The sequence below is a fragment of the Manis javanica genome, chromosome 16 (genome assembly GCF_040802235.1).
Source record: "Manis javanica isolate MJ-LG chromosome 16, MJ_LKY, whole genome shotgun sequence".
NCBI lineage: Eukaryota > Metazoa > Chordata > Mammalia > Pholidota > Manidae > Manis > Manis javanica.
Genome location: NC_133171.1, coordinates 26934226 through 26950035, shown reverse-complemented (window position 1 = coordinate 26950035; position 15810 = coordinate 26934226). Strand labels below are relative to the sequence as shown.

The 15810-nt window shown below is 39.2% G+C and overlaps 1 protein-coding gene across 18 annotated transcripts in view; it reads left to right on the top strand.

The window, feature by feature from the left end:
- Positions 1-585: 585 nt before the first annotated feature.
- Positions 586-15810, top strand: part of FAM135A (family with sequence similarity 135 member A) — a 106239-nt gene continuing 91014 nt past the window's right edge. For 6 of the 18 annotated variants that reach the window (XM_037012560.2, XM_037012553.2, XM_073224578.1 and 3 more), the window contains exons 1-4: positions 694-868; positions 2333-2415; positions 10807-10893; positions 12359-12474. In XM_037012560.2, the coding sequence (XP_036868455.1) occupies positions 12398-12474 (77 nt within the window). In that variant the 5' untranslated portion in view covers positions 694-868; positions 2333-2415; positions 10807-10893; positions 12359-12397. The other 12 variants (XM_037012545.2, XM_073224579.1, XM_073224580.1 and 9 more) reach the window with 9 other exon arrangements.

The window sequence follows — 15810 nt, the reverse complement described above, 5'->3', positions numbered from 1 at the left end:
TATCTAAATCATAGGCTTCCGTTAATGGAATTTAAGTGCTAAAGACTGCACTTCATCGCCCCCCCCTCCCGCTCTCTTGCGCATCGGTAACCGAGCAGTAACCAGAGCAGCACCCGCATGGCTCTAAAAATGCCACGACCGAGTCCCCAGAGGCAGCGGTGCTGCGCCGGCGTGGAGCTCCCGCAGCTTCCTTTCCCTCTGCGCAAAGCAGCGCAGGAATGGGCCCCTCATGCAGGGTGCGAGCAGCGGTGAGGAAGAGAGAACAAACTGCCGAAGACAGTAACGCCCCCGCACTCCCACCTTCCGCCCACCACACTTCCCCACCGCGCTAGTCGAAGCAGTCGCCCGGCCCGCAGCCCGGCCCTCCCACTGGGGCTCGCGCTTCCTATTGACGTAAGTCTCCCGTTCTCGCGGGAACTGGGATCGGGAGCCGCAGAGAGCCGACAAATCTGGAAATCTCAGCTGGCGCCGGAGTCGGAGAGGCGGTTGAGAGGCTTGCGGGAGAGGAGGGGCGGGGCGTGGGGCCCGGAGAGGGCGGGCCCCAGCCTTGGGGGCGGGGCATGCGGGGGAGGGGACAGCGGCCGGGGGCGGGGCCTTGCAGCTGGGACCTGTTGATCGCAGGTAGCGCCGGCCGGCCCGGGCTCCCTCGGGACTGGGGTGACTGCGCATGCTCGCCGGCCGCGCTGGGCCCGTCGCCGAGCGGCGGTGACGAACTGGCCCCTCCGCTGCGGTGGTTGCGGTGGCTGCAATGGCGAAGTGAGGGGGCCCGAGGCGGGATGGTGCTGCCCTGGGTAGGGCCGTCTTCTTCCAGCGGGACTGCGCGCTCTTCCGTCCGACCGGCGGGGGAGGAGGCCGAGCCCGGCGAGAGGTAACCCGCCGCGGCCCCGGCCGCTTCCCGGCTCCGGCCGCCCTGCTTTCCCACGGGCCCGGCAGGAAGCGGCCTCCTCTTCGGCGGTGGCCGCCCCGGCTCGGAGCCCGGCGCCCGGCCCGTTGAAGGTCGGCGGGGACGGCCGTGCCGAGCGCCTCGGGGTGGCGAGGGGCCGCCCCGGCGCCTGCGGCCGTGGCCTGGCCGGTTCAGCGCGAACCTCCCCTCCGGCGCCCGCACTTCGCCCCCCTCGGCCCCCTGCCCGTCCCCGCCGTGCCTGCGACGCCCCCTCACCTTCCCACGTGCCGGGCCGCCCCGGCCGCCCCTCGGTCTGAGGCCGGGTGTCCTTGGCCCCCTCGATTCTTGCCTCTGCGAGCGCCCTGGTCTGGTCTTCCGACGCTTTCCCGTCGCCGACCGGGCTTCTCAAGCTGGTGCCTCTCCAGTATCTTCCTTGGCTCCCTTGCCTTCTCGTTTTGGGTACCAGATGTTCGTTCTCTTTTGTTAGTTTCTCTGTGTGTTTTGCTTTGGCTGGAGTTTGTTCGGTTCCCCACCAACCTCCGGAGGCCCTCCCTCCCCTAGTCCTCGACGCGCGCTCGGTACCTGTGCCGTCCGTCGCTTTCGGTCTCCTGGCTCCCGTGCTGCTCTCCTTTTCCATCCTGATGCCATCTGTAGTATCTAATTTTTTTCCCTCTTCTCTAAAACATTTTTTTTTCCTATTTGTGCAAATCAAGCCTCTTAACTTCATTACGTTTGTTGTACTTTTTATGAATCACTGAAGAGTTCCACTCTATTATGCTTTCTACGTAAGCTAGTATCCGCTCGATAGTCTTAGTTCAGCTCCCAGTTTAATACAGTCTCTCTCCATCTTCTTTCCTCTCCGAATGAAAATATCAGAAGAGTGACAGTAGCATTGAACCTGTTACACTTGATGCAGCTTTAAGTTTTAAGAATTATGTTTATCTGACATGTCAGGATAAGCAACTTGAATACAGACTTGATGAAAGGCTGAAGAGTTAAGAGTTGTTAGAGGCTGATCTACAAACGTAAGGTTAAAATTTGGAAATTTTATTGTCCTCCAGTAATTATAGTTGTTCAAGAACTAGCCGTAAATGAAATTTAACAAATTTTGCTTTATAAAATTATTGATTTGATGTTTTATACATTTACTACTGCAGTTGATTCCATCATTTTCGTAAGGGTCGCTGTTCTCTTTAATAATGCATACAATTTCTACTACTTTAAGAGTAGAATTAATAAGCTTACTGAATGAGAAATAGGTGAGAGCAGAAGTATTAAATTTTTGCAGCAAGAGAACTTCTTAAAACAGTTTTGGGGTTTTTGCCCCCATTTCATTGTGTTCAAGATTTGGCTTCCATAAAACTTCTGTCTATAAATAATGGTATGGTTTCCTACTTTGAAGGCATCCACTTAAGCAGTTACTTTCAGTGAAGTTTGCCTTTATTCTAGGGTTGAAGATCGTCTGGATTATGTGTTTCATTCTGGAATCTCAAAGCAGTCTACAAACAGTAAATTCTTCCTTACCTCGTCAGGTAGGAATTAAATTTTGCTGTTTCTGTTGTGCAGAAGGGAAACACTGAGACAACAAAGTATAGTTTCTTACTCAAAGTATGATTAGAGGTAAAAGTAGAGGAGATGCATTTTAGGATCTAGTGTCATTAAACTGTAACTTTTGAAAAACCAGCAGTTTTTGTGTATGGTAGGACCTGGTGAACTCCTCGATCTTTAAGATTTTTTTAAAAATGATTTTTCCAGTTCAAATAGAGGTAACTGCTTCTGAAGGAAGCTTTCCCACCTTTCAAGGTTAACTCTTTATTTTAGGTAACTATTCATTAAACAGTAAATCTACAAATTCTTGTTGGTATTTTTAGTGAGTTGATTCTGTGCTCCTAAAAATTAAAATGAGAATTCATGGTGGACAGGAGGCACAGGACTGGAAGTTAGAAGATCTAAACTCTTATGATGGCTCATGCCATACTTTGTAGAAGCCACTTAAGCTCTTTTCCCTTGGTGTCTCTACCTGTAATGAATGGGTAAAAAAGATGGCCACCCAGTAATCTTTCAATAGGATGTAAGCCTTAATAATTTAAATATGCTTAGGGCCACCACAGGCAAAAATTGCTATATAAATATAAAATTGGTATTTCTCTTATTAGACTATGTAGTAAGACTATAATTGACTGCTTAAATCCCATATTAAACTGGAATTTAAATTTAAATTTTTATTTAATTTCAGACTTCTGTTAAAATAGAATGCTGGTGAACTGTGCACCAGCTTAGATTAGTTAGTATTCATGTACAGTGAAGCAAATGCCGTGGGATTCACTACATAAAATAGATGATGCCCTTTGTTTGCCAGGATTTGACATTGGTTACCTCCGTACTTTTCTATTGTTTTCTGTTACAGCTTTGTTTACTGTAGATAGAGACAACTGAGAATTGAGAATTGTGGGGTGGTTTAGGGATTAGAAAGGCCAAGGATTTCCCTAGCCGTCGAGGTATACAGATTGGAAGTGAGTTTTGTTTTGTTTTTCTTGAGTTTGTCAGGAAGAAAGGTTAAAGTAAGAATAAGAAGCAGAATGATGCTCTAGGAAAAAAGCATTTTTAATGGATTTAGTGGTGATTCAGAAAAGCTATACAGCACAAGTTTTGGGCAGGTCTAGATTTTTCAGGAGGAGTACAATTAAGTCCACAGTGGGTTCCACCATTTTATTCTGAGAGATGGACATGTTTTAACAAGTACTTACTTAGTTATCGATGATGTGCTAAATGTAATGATTAGTTGTTTTTCATAACAAGATTTTAAAGGTGTCAAGCATATGCCATTTATTAAGAAAGCTCTCCTACTTGAATAAGCCCTTCTAATTTTGATGAAACAATCTTTATGGACTATCAACCAAGAAAGGATTCTGAGAAAATTTGATTTCCTTTTATGGGGTTAGGTCTCTTCAGACCACCCGTACATAATATAGAAGGTATTTCTAAATTATGTTGCCTATGTGGAAGTCTATTATTGAGTATTATGGAACTTTTCTGTTAAGTTTTATGAAATGTCCTTCTGCTGCAGTTGTTAATATAATCTGAACTAGACGTATTCCTTCATTGAAGTCCCCTTGGAGTTGCCTTGGGTGCAGCTGCTTCATTCATGATGTTTCTCAGAGCAGTGGTATCTCTGATTTCTCTTTGATGCCTTCAAGTTGCCTGTAAGTCATGGGCTTCAGGTGGAAGTACTAACAGTAAGTGTCTATGCACTAAGGCCAGGACTTACTGACAATCACAGTTTCAGACCTTGCAAGCCTATATTTATCCTGCCATCACTTTGTCTTTTGGAATTGAGAACCCCTTATTCTTACTCAGGTTTGCAGAAAATTAGTTATTTTCCTCAGGCAGATAGGGTTAGAATGTAGGCTGTCTCCAGTCCTATAAAATTAGTAACTTTTATGTCATGATAAAATAATTGTATAACCTACTGTGTGCCAAGGGCCCCATTTTGATAGAAGAGTTCTGAAATAGTCCTCCAGGTAGGGGGAGCCAAAGAAATTTCTGTAAGGAAGGAAATCAGTAAAAAAGTTACTTGAATAGAGAATCAAAATATTTGCTGTCTTGTTTTTTTTTTCCTGGTTCTTCCATCACCTAAGAAAATCTTAATTGTAAACCATCTCTTCTTTCTTTAAGGTCCAGTGGCCTGTAAATGAAATACTTTCAAACCATGATAATCATAGCCTATTTAGTTGAGTTGTACTATTTTAAATGCAATAGACATTTCTTTGAATGAAATCATATTTAAAACTCGAGATAAAAAAAATCATGTCAGGACCATGCATCAAGTGCCCTGTGTTGTTTTGCATATATCTGTATATATATTATCTTTTTAAGCCTTTTGAACTAGGTATTAGTGATATTTTCATTGAGAAAATTGAGATTTAGTGAGTCTGAATAGAATCCGGGTTTGTCTGACATAAAAGTTCCTAATAGACTAAAGAAATCAAGAAAGCATAGGCTGTTAATAAAACATTGTTTCTTAGAATATTTTTTGGAAAGAGACTTTTAATTCTTTTCTGGTCCTGAGCTTTAGTTTCTGTTGAGATAACCACTAAGATGAATTATTTTGAAGAATGTTGGGCAGACCCTGAGCTAGGTAGTGTATCATGACTGTGGTTCTTTCCAGTTTTCTCTTCACATTACAAGAAGTAACTAGTTCTTGGTAATTTGGGCTGCTCTGAGTTTTTGAAGTATATAGTAACATGACATATTCAAAGGCTTTCTGTATTATGCTGCTGGCAGGTTTGTATTATGGCATAGATATGTCCCTGAAAAGTATATATGAACTGATTTTAATAAATTAAATCCTGTCTTCCATTGTCCACATAATGTCAGAGGGTAGCTTTCATTACATATAATGAGCAACAGAAGTAGTTTCTCTGACTCTTTGTTTCATTCTCACATAGTAAGTATCCATGGAAGTGTTCTTAGAGTTACTAATGTTTTTTTCCATGTTATGTTTAAATCATGTTTTCTATGGATTTTCTGTCATATTGACATTTATCCAAAATTCACAATATTCTATTCTGAGAGTGCTGCTTAATCTTGAGTCATTTCTAAGATTTATAATAATACATTTCTTGTTTATTAGATGACAGCTATTTAAACCCATGTTTTAGAGAAATTAGAACAAAACTACACCTTTAAAACTTCACAGATTTTTGTCTGTGGGTGTGGCATGTGAGAAATTCGATGATTTCATAATTAAGAAATGTTAATTACATGGAAAATAGTTTATAGTTAATTTATCAAGTGTAATTTTAAAAATGTTGCATTCTGATTTCAGTTTTTCTTTTAGTAGAGGTATATTTATTTCATGACTTAATGATCATTGAATCTATTTCCTGTAATAGTTCAGGTGTCGACTTTACAGTTATGCAAGTTAAAAATAGGTTTATGGAGTTTGATACATATGAAGTTTTTCTCCTTTTTCCATTATTTCCTAACTGTGTGTCTTTGGCTAAGTTATATAAACTTTTTCCTCCTTAGTTTCCTTGCCTGTAAAATAGACTAAATAAGAGCTCTTTCAGATTTTTATGAGAATTAAATAAAATAATGTAGTTGAAGCTACTGGTAGAAGAATAGGTGCTTCAAAAAGTTCTGGTGTCTATATTTGGTTTTTACTTGATACTGCTATTTGGCCTATATTTAATATCAACAGGGAAACAAAGCTTTTTAAAATACAGTTTGTCAAGCTATTATCATCATCTTTCCTTCGGAAGATCTCCCTCGTCCCCAAAGAGAAGTCAGTGCCCTCGTCTCTTCTTAGGTATTTCTGTAGCTTATGCAGGGTGGCCTGCGGCTGGCCCTCGGGAGTTGGCCGTGATGTGTGGGGAGTGGCAGGCAGCACAGGTTTCTGCTCCGGTGGTTTTCCTCGGGGAACTTGTCTCCGCTGCTGTAGTGATTCTGATAAGCTCATCTTCCCTGTAAGTCACTTTCTAAAGTGAGAGATATTAATGATCAAAGTGTGTGACGCATATGAGTAATTGTGAAGGGAAAAAGAAGGTTAAAAGCCATCTGAGTGGTGGTGAATCTTCAGAGTCCGGCAAGTGAAGGTGGTTTGGCCATTTGAGAGCAGGATATAACCCCGTGATTTTAGCATGTTGAGCCCCGAAAGAGGGAGTTTACAAAGCTTGGTAGATGTTAAAGCCTCAGCCAGTCAAAATGGGATCTGAATGTAAATCAAGAAATACGAACATGCCCTAGATGAATGGGACTTAGGATAGATGGCAGCTGAGTACACCTTCTCCCAAGAGACCCACTTTCCTATTCTCCTCCGTTTGCTGCAGTACTTGGCTGTTACAAGAATATTTTATTATTCACAAAGTTATGAGAACGGCATTCTGAAGATTTCTAGGGGTGCCCCCAGTTTGAGCTTCCTTCTTATTCATTGGGTGAAGGCCGCAAAAAATGGACCCAAAATTGAATAGCTAGTATTAAATGGTGTGAGTTAACCTCCTGTGTTTCGATCATATTTTAACATACTTGGATTTAACTGTAAATGTTGCTTTTCCCTCTGCCTGCCCCAGATCAGTCAGTTTCCACATACCTGTCATAGTGGGAGCCCTCATCTAGTTGGGCTTGAATTTGATGTTCCTTCATTTGGTATCAGTTCTTATATATCTATCATAATGTAGCTTCTCACTACATGAAATATGAACATTTAAAGATGTGTATATTTTTTATGTAGTATGGTCTCTAAATGCAAGTTTACTATACAATCCAGTGTTCAGCCGAAGAAATTGTAAATTTTTCCTAAACCTGAAGAGTGAATGAGTTTTACTCATCAGGAAATGATCTATTGATTGTCAACATGGAGCCTTTCTAAGTGATTTTTAAGGGTCAGTTGGCCCACAGGTGATTTTTGTCTTGCTTTGAAAGTGTCTTTAGTACTTAACTTGTGCTTACAATTGGGCATCGTTATTCAGACTGTCAGTATTATGGGCTCTGAGCCCACTTGTCCCATGGCTGCTAACTTGGAAAAGGAATTCAGAAGCTGGAGATGTTGGCTCGATTATTGATAGACGTGTTCCCTTTGGGTTGACAAGGGAGTGTCTGGAATCTACAATTTGTTCAGTTCCTTTACTCTCTGCCTCAGGAGAAAGATTGTTCTCTGGGTACTCAAGAGTCGAGGCTGTTGGGTTTTCTGTGAAAGGATCTAATCGTTCCCTGAGGTCTCCAGCCCATCTTGAGGAACCTCTGAGCAGTATCTCTTAGTTGCAAGTGTTCGTGCATCCTCTTTAGGTCTCTGAAACACTTGTGAATTCAGACTCAGGTAAGAGTGTTAGCTATTGTTTCGGGATTAGTGTGGGTGGTGTAGGAACATCTCACACATTCCCCAGATACCTGTGCCTGGGCTCCCCTTGGAAAGTGAGGTTCTCTCAGCTTGTCTGATGGGAGTGAGCGTCCCTGTAGTCTTAGAAGCTGTGTGTGATGTTGTACCTACTGCTACTTTGGGGGCGGTTATACTCTGGCCTTTAAAGAGATGGCTTAGTATTCCTAGGCTCAGATGTCCAATAGAAACCTGTGAAACAGTGTAAGTTAAAATTTTCTAGTAGCTACATTTAAAAAAGTAAAAATATACTGGTAAAATTAATTTTCATAATATATTTTTAATGCAACATATCCAAAATATTATTGCAAGATGTTATCAGTATAAAAAACATATTGAGACATTTATTCTTTTTCTGTACTGTCTTTGAAATCCAGTACTTCACACTTACACTGTGTCTCAGTTAGTATACTCTGTTTTTAACAGTTAAAAGTAAGATACAGACCTATCAAAACAAATTTATGTTTGATGGGAAAATATTTTATGGTGCTTCAGTGTTTGGATTTAAATTTAAAATAATTAAAAAAAAAAGAAATCCAATTCCTCAGCCATGTTAGTCACATTTCAATTATTTAATAGCCGTATGTGGCTAGTGGCCACTGTTGTACACAGCAGCTTTTGAGGGCCAAGAATGTCTTTCACATTAATAGGAAACTTTGTTTCTTTGGGAGTAAGCTAGCTCTTCCTGAAGTATTACAAGGTGATTGTCACATTGTTCTCCCTGTCAGATTTGATTGGTGGAGAAATCCCTTCTCATACCTCAGAGCCTTTCCGTCCAAGTTTCTCCTTTAATGGTACCTGAGTCAGTTCCTGTTTGAGGCTCCTGTCTGGCTCCTTTGGATTGGGGTTTGCGGTTTACTTACGTACCTGGAAAGTGTCCCCTACAGGAAGGAGCTCTGCTTTAATAGCCCTTTCACATTATTCTGTTTAGGCTGCTTTGCCAGGGTCAGGAGAACAGGAAGAACAATTCAGTCTCAGGTAAGTCAGCGGTTCCCGATTCCAGGCTCAGATAAAGTGGCAGATTCTGAGCCAGCCAGCAGACTACAGGGAGGTCATGAAACTCAGAGCTGCTGGTGGGGACAGACTTCTTGGCGATGAAGTGACTTCTAGGTATCATCTTCCTGGGTCAAAGGAAAGAAGCCTTTCTTCTTTCATTCTTGAGAGAGGACAGGCCAGGATTTTTCTGTTGGATGAAACATTCTTTGCCTGATCAACTGAGTGGCATAAGAATTTGTCTAAGTCAGAGATTGCAAACTGAATGAATTTGCCCTGTAGATTAGTTGGGGTTGAACTGCACAGGCTTTGTTTGTTTTGTTTTTGTTTGTTTTTTAACTAGTTGACAACATCTAAAATTTAGGAGATTGCTTTAGAAAAAAAACACCTGCAATTTCCCATCACAGCAGTGGGGCAGCCGAGACTGGCTTCCCTGTGATGGAAAGGGCAGTTTATGAGAAAAAGGTCAGACAGATTCCCCCTTAACTCTGAGAATCCTCTGAATTTTTTTTCCTATCTCTTTACCTGCTCTCCTTCCTTTAGTCCCTTCTCCTTTGAATTTTTTCTTCGATAAGGGGGCATGGAATGAAAAACAGATTTATCAGCACCCTGTATCAACATACCTGTACATGTATGTTTCTGTTAGGGAATAATTAATAAAAAGGCATGGATTTGAGGAAAATTAGCAACAAAAGAACAAAAAGCACAGCAGGATACAAGAGGAAGAGCGGAAGAAGCGGATAGGAAACCTTTGCACTGATAAAGGAATTTTATCATCAAAAGTTTTTTCATGCCTGTCTCTGTTTTCAATATATCAATGTAATAATTCCTTTATTCAATTAGGTTGGGTTTAAATAGAAAATTATAGTTAATATTTATGGAATACTTAATCTTAATTTACTGAGCATTCCTTAAATATTTGAGCAAGAAGCTGCCATGTCAGGCAGTGGGGATATAGTTGTGAACAAAGTGGTCAGAATTTCTACATGTTAGTGGGGAGAAATAATAAAGACTAATAAGGAAAATCTTTAGTTTGTTAGCTGGAGATAAGTGCTGAGGAAAATAAAGGAGGGAAGAGATAGGGTGTGTCAGGAGAGTTACTATTTTTAGTAGTGTGGCCAGGAAAGGCCTATTTGAGAATTTAATGTTTGAGACAAGACGAGGAAGAGGTTAAAGAGCAAGTCATTTGAATATTTGGAAGGTAAGAGTGTTCCAGGGAACAAAAGCAGAGGCTTTGATGCAGGAATATATTTGGTCAGTGATATTGTAAGTCAGTGATATTGTAATAACTTAGTAGAGTGACAGGTGGTAACCAGACATATCTTGGGAATCATTTCATAATGTATGAAAATACCGAATCACTATGTTATATACTTGAAACTAATAGAATATTGTATGTCAACTATAAATCAATAAAAAAAATAGCAGTTAAAAATCAATAAAAAAAGAAATAGCAGTTATTGGTCTATAGCTTTATGTTGAAAAGAAGGAAAAGATGTATGAATGAGCATGTCTTTATTTAACATTTTTAGTACCTACAATGATTATACCAGGGGCAGAAGGTTTTTAAAAAAAGTTTAGCAATAAGTATTTAGAGAGTTAAAAAAATCCATTGCAAACATATCCAGGTATCCTTTTTTGTCCAAATATTTTAAACAACTGATAGAGTGTGTGTGTGTGTGTGTGTAAAATTTCAGAAATCACTTTACCCAGGGATATTTAAAATAGTGAGTTTGACATCTTAAAAATTAATAAGCTCATGTTTTGTGTTTTCATCAAGATTGTCTCTGAACCACTGCACTGAGAAAATACTCTTGTCTAGTTGTCTTTTGTAGCATGCGCAAGTGAATCGTTAACAAAAACACGGTAGTTTATACTGGTATCAGTAAAACTGAATGAAAACAGATCTCTAAGACTTACTCTTCAGCCTTACGGAGCACATATAGATCTCTTAGATAAAATGGTGTCACTAAGTAACTAATGAAGCATAGGTTTCTCGAAAATGGAGTTTTTTATGTCTTCTATTGTTTGAGATGTAATTTTTCCTTTCTCATAGGCAGGACAATATATTTTTAACAAGACTCAGTAACTGGAAATACAAGATTGGTTATTTAATGATGTTAAGATGAAGTTTTAAGCAGAGGTAAGAACATGTCATTTCTTTTGCATTTAACTCATAATTGATCAGAATATTTGCCAAATTTCTGTGAAGAATCATTTCAAAAACTGTTAAAGGACTGAGATTTTAATCTCACTTGCAAGCTAACAAGTTAGCCTGCCACAGTGCAATGGACATGGGCAGAAGACATGAGACTCCTGGGCCAAACAGAAGGATAACTTATGCTCACAGCCGGAGCAGTAGCCAGAGTACCAGGCAGCACCTGCATCTGAGCTTGTGTCAGAGGAGAGGGACCCCGAGCTAGGGAGCCCTTACTGTGGACGGTAAGCCTACCTGCCTTAGGCCACAGGGGGAGACTTTATCTCTTTAATGGTACAGTAAATAAATCTGCCCTTTGTTCCAGTAGGAGACACCAGCTCTGACTTTAAGACTGTTTGCTAAACACACATCCTTGAAAAATAGTCCAGAAGAAAGACAGTCAGTGTTTCCCTGTGCAAAGTGGCAGAAACACGAGACTCTGGAGAATTGTCTCTCAACACTTTCTTACTACGAATTGCATTTTAAAGCATGTATTATTGATAAGGATGATTGGTACAGTGCTTTTTTGAAGTAGTGAAAATGCACAATAGGAAATTGTTTAAATTCTAGTAGTGTAATAGTTAACAATTGAAAATGATGTTGTAAACCTAAATTTATTGGCATAGATGGTCATCAGAAAATTCAGTGAAATAAGTAAGTAATAAAGTATATATGTGTTTGGCTCCCATTTTTATAGAAATTGTACAAATGTACACACATATAAAGTCTATGTATCAAAGTATGTATTGCAATGGATAGAATTGTGAATGTTTTCCTATTTTGCTTGTCTGGGTTTTTTATATACATACATACATCATGTGTATATATATATATATATGTGTGTGTGTGTGTGTGTGTACCCCTTTGAAAATGGATAATTAAGGCTTTTATAATGAGGGAAATTTTTCTTAAATTTAAAAACAAATAGTCATTTAAGAACTTAACCTAAGAGAAAAATCTTTATGAACGTAAATGGGGACTAAAGAAAGTTAATTCTCTTTTTTACTGTGGAGTTACCTTCATGCGCGTTGTAGAACTATAAGAGAATAATTAGATAGTGCAATTTCTTCTTAAAAATTTACTGTTTTATTTATAAAGAGGGAGATAAAGTCAAGAGTTTCCATTAGCAATTTGCTGTATTATTTATTGTTACATAGATATGAAGGATAACAGATCCTAGAAAAAGCATTCTAACAGGATCTAAATTATAGAATAGTGCTACTTATTCAGTAAGCATATTATTAGTAAATATAGATTTGGTGCTCTTTAGTTGGGATAGGCTAAGTTAAATTCACTTCATTTTTATTTTCTGCCTATAAATCATACTCTGAAATATGTTTAAATACTAGTGTTTTGATAAGTTGGTGTTTTGTGTTCTGCTTCTCATGATTTTTCCCCCCCTTCAACCAAGGTGCTGCTATCACATTTGTCTTCTGGTTATAAAATAAAAATGACTGAAGTTCAAGCAATGGTAGAATTCTCGGTGGAGCTAAACAAGTTCTACAATGTGGATTTATTTCAGAGAGGGTGTGTATTTTAATGTGAAAATTATATTTTGTACTGTTGTCATTTAAACTTAATTACATACTTTTGTTCCAGCATATATAAACAATGAACTACATCCAAGTAATTGTTTTCTCAGAAATTTTAGTTTTAAATACATATTTGAGAAGTATTCACATGCATTTAAAGGTAAGACTCAATTTATTTACATGTTTATAAGTTTGTACTGAGAATTGAGAGGATTTTTAATGGCAGTGTGTAAGATCTTACTTCTCTTTAAAAGCTTACAGTATATGGGGAAGATAAAGTCAATACACGAAACAGCTAAGTCAGAACATAAAATGATGAATTTTCACTAAGTGTATAGAGGAAGTGCTGTAGAAAGCAGAACAGAAAGACCTCTTTCTGGGTTAGTATGTTGAGAAAGGCATTATGGAGGGATAGAGTCAAAGTATGGATAAGACTTGGATAGGCAAAGGATGAAGTAAAAGACCATTGTAGTAGAGAGCAGAATGATTCGAGTTGGAAATAGGAATGAACCTACTCAAAGGATATTTAGGAGTTTGGATATTTTCTAGAACTGCAGAAGAAAAAATAGTGAAGAAAAAAGGTTATGTCTGTGAAAGGCTCTTAATGTCTAGAGAAGATTTGACACTGGAGATTTGGGTAGCCATTAAAGGATGAGATTATCACTATTATTACAGTAAGCACTTACTTCCTGAGGAAGATTGAGATTATACATATCGGGTTGATATTTATGTAGAAGAAATGGAAGCATAGGGAACAGCTTAGAGGTGCTTTCAGTTGCTCGATATAAACGTGAAGGTCTGTACTAAGTGGTAGTGGTGAGGCTATGACTGACAGGAGTAGGATGGGGGAGAGTGAGAGTCTCTTTTGGTGGTGGTTTTTGTTTTTTGTTTTAGCTTGGTTTTGCCATGTTATTGGAAAAATCAAAACAGCTGTGCTGTGCTCTGCTCCGCATGCCCCCTCATCCCTCTGCAGGGCAGCCTGGGCTTGTTCTTATAGGAAAGGCAGGAGTTCATATGCAAGGCCCCGGAATTGGCGTACTTGTTAGTTCCACTTCATTTTGTTGGCTGAGCAAGTTACAAAGCCAGACCAGGAATTTAGGCTGGTGGCTCTTTGGCCAGTAAAACTTTCTTAAAAACGTTAGGGGATTTCTGTATGTCTGATAGAGTCCAGTCCATGTTCTGAAACCCACACCCCCAACTGTTTTTGAGACTTGACTTGACTCCAGATGTAATGACTACTGTTTGGTCATCAGAATTCTGTGTGATCATGCCCTTAAACTTCCTAAAAGCTATTTTGCCAAACTAAGAATATCTATTTAGACACACCGCCTTTAATTCTTTAGACATCGTAAGAGATTTATAGCTAAATCCTTGATTCGATCTTTGTCCATGTTGGCATTATATTTTGAAAATCTTCAGGGAGACTGGAGATGAAAAACAGTTCTATTTTCCAACCCAGCAAGTCCTGGTTCTTCTATATTCCCCTAGATTTTGCTTGTAAAATGTCTCATTCTTTCTTGTAAAACTGATTATACTTAACTAGGAGCAACCGTTTCAGCTTTCTGCCTGGAAAACAGCTTGCTGAAGTCACAAAATTTCTTATGTATATTGTCTACCTTCTTCTACGTTATTGACAGCATATTTACCAAGAATTCCATTGCTACATAACAAGGGTCACTATTTTTTTAAGTCCCTCACAATTTTTTCATTATTTTTCTTGCCTCCATAACTGTTGTTCTGATCCCAAAGTCAGTGCCACAGATTCTAAGTTTTGTTATAGTGCGTACCGCTTCTAAGTCACCAATTTCTGTATTAGTTATTTAATGCTGCAATAATGCAGCTAACAGCAAACCTAAAGCCTTGGTGGCATCACAACAAACATTTATTTTTGCTCACAGTCTGTGGATCAGTTGAATGCTTCTGCTGATCTGGGCAGGCTTGGCTAATCTTTACTGGGCTCACTTGTGAATTAACAGTCAGCTGGCAGGTTGGCAGGGTGTTGGCTGACTCAGGATGGCCTCACCTGGGTGGATTCAGCTCTGTTTTATGACCTCTCATCCTTTAGCTTATTTTCATGGAGGAGGCATGGTCTAAAGAGAGAAATTATGCAAGAAGACCTTTTAAGACGTAGCCTTGGAACTAGCCTAGCTAGCACACTGTTAACTCTGCCGCATCGTAGGGCCAGCCTGTATTTAAGCGGTGTGAAACTACATTCTTCTTAATGGGAGGCACGAGACAGGAGGTGGACACAAGCATGGGCAAATTGGGGATGCTTTGAAAATCCACAGTCTTTAACAATTTTTGTTTTTTGTTATTAATTAAATTAAAACTTCTGTGAGGTATTTTGGGGGATAAGTAGTAGGATTTAATAACTGATTCCAGCTAGAGAATGATGCTGAGAGAAAAAACATTAAGAAAAAATACAAACGTAGAGGTGTGGATTCATTCACATGGTATCTGGGATTACTTTGAAATAGTTCAAAGAAAACACAGATGGATCAAATATGGCAAATATCTTTTTAATTGTTAAAAATGAGCATAGTTGGCATGTGGGTTCATTCTACTTTTTGTAAATTTGGATTTTTTAATGCTAAGAAATTTAAAAGGTAATACTGCAGTTTTAAATCACACTGACTTGGATAGTATTGGTAATACTGAAATAAATAATGAAGTTGAAAGGGATAACTGGTGTGGGGCTCAAGATGAGTTCATTTTGATGTGTTGAATTTGAGGTAAGATATCCAAATGTAGATAGTTCATAAATAATGGGAGGTTTAGAAGTGGAAATAAGGATTAAGTGAATTATTGTTCCATTTCATTGTCACCATCATAAAAATAGCATGTATAATTGCTGCTTTCATGAATTTTCTGTTATTCTGCAGTCGGATTTCTCAATCCGTTGAGGACTTCTGAAGGATATGTTATGTTACTGATCTTTCAAAAATCTAATAATTAGAGACTCATTGTTTTTAGATATATAACTTGGCATCTTTATTTGTAAGAATATTTTCTCTTTTAAATAGTTGAGGTGTAATTGGCATCAATTTAATATTAGTTTCATGTGTATGACATGGTGATTTAACGTTTGTATACTTGCGAAATACTCACCACAGTAAGTCTCGTTACCACTTGTCACCAAAGTTAGTGCAGTAGATTTTGTACTATGTTCTCCTTGCTGTACATTTCATCCTTGTTACTATTGATTTTATAACTGGAAGTTTGTACTTGTTGATCCCATGTCGCCCCCCGCAACTCCCACTCTCTTATGGCAACTGCCTGTCTGTTCTCTGAGTTGGTATTTAGGAGTCTGCATTTTGTTTTTGTTTTGTTT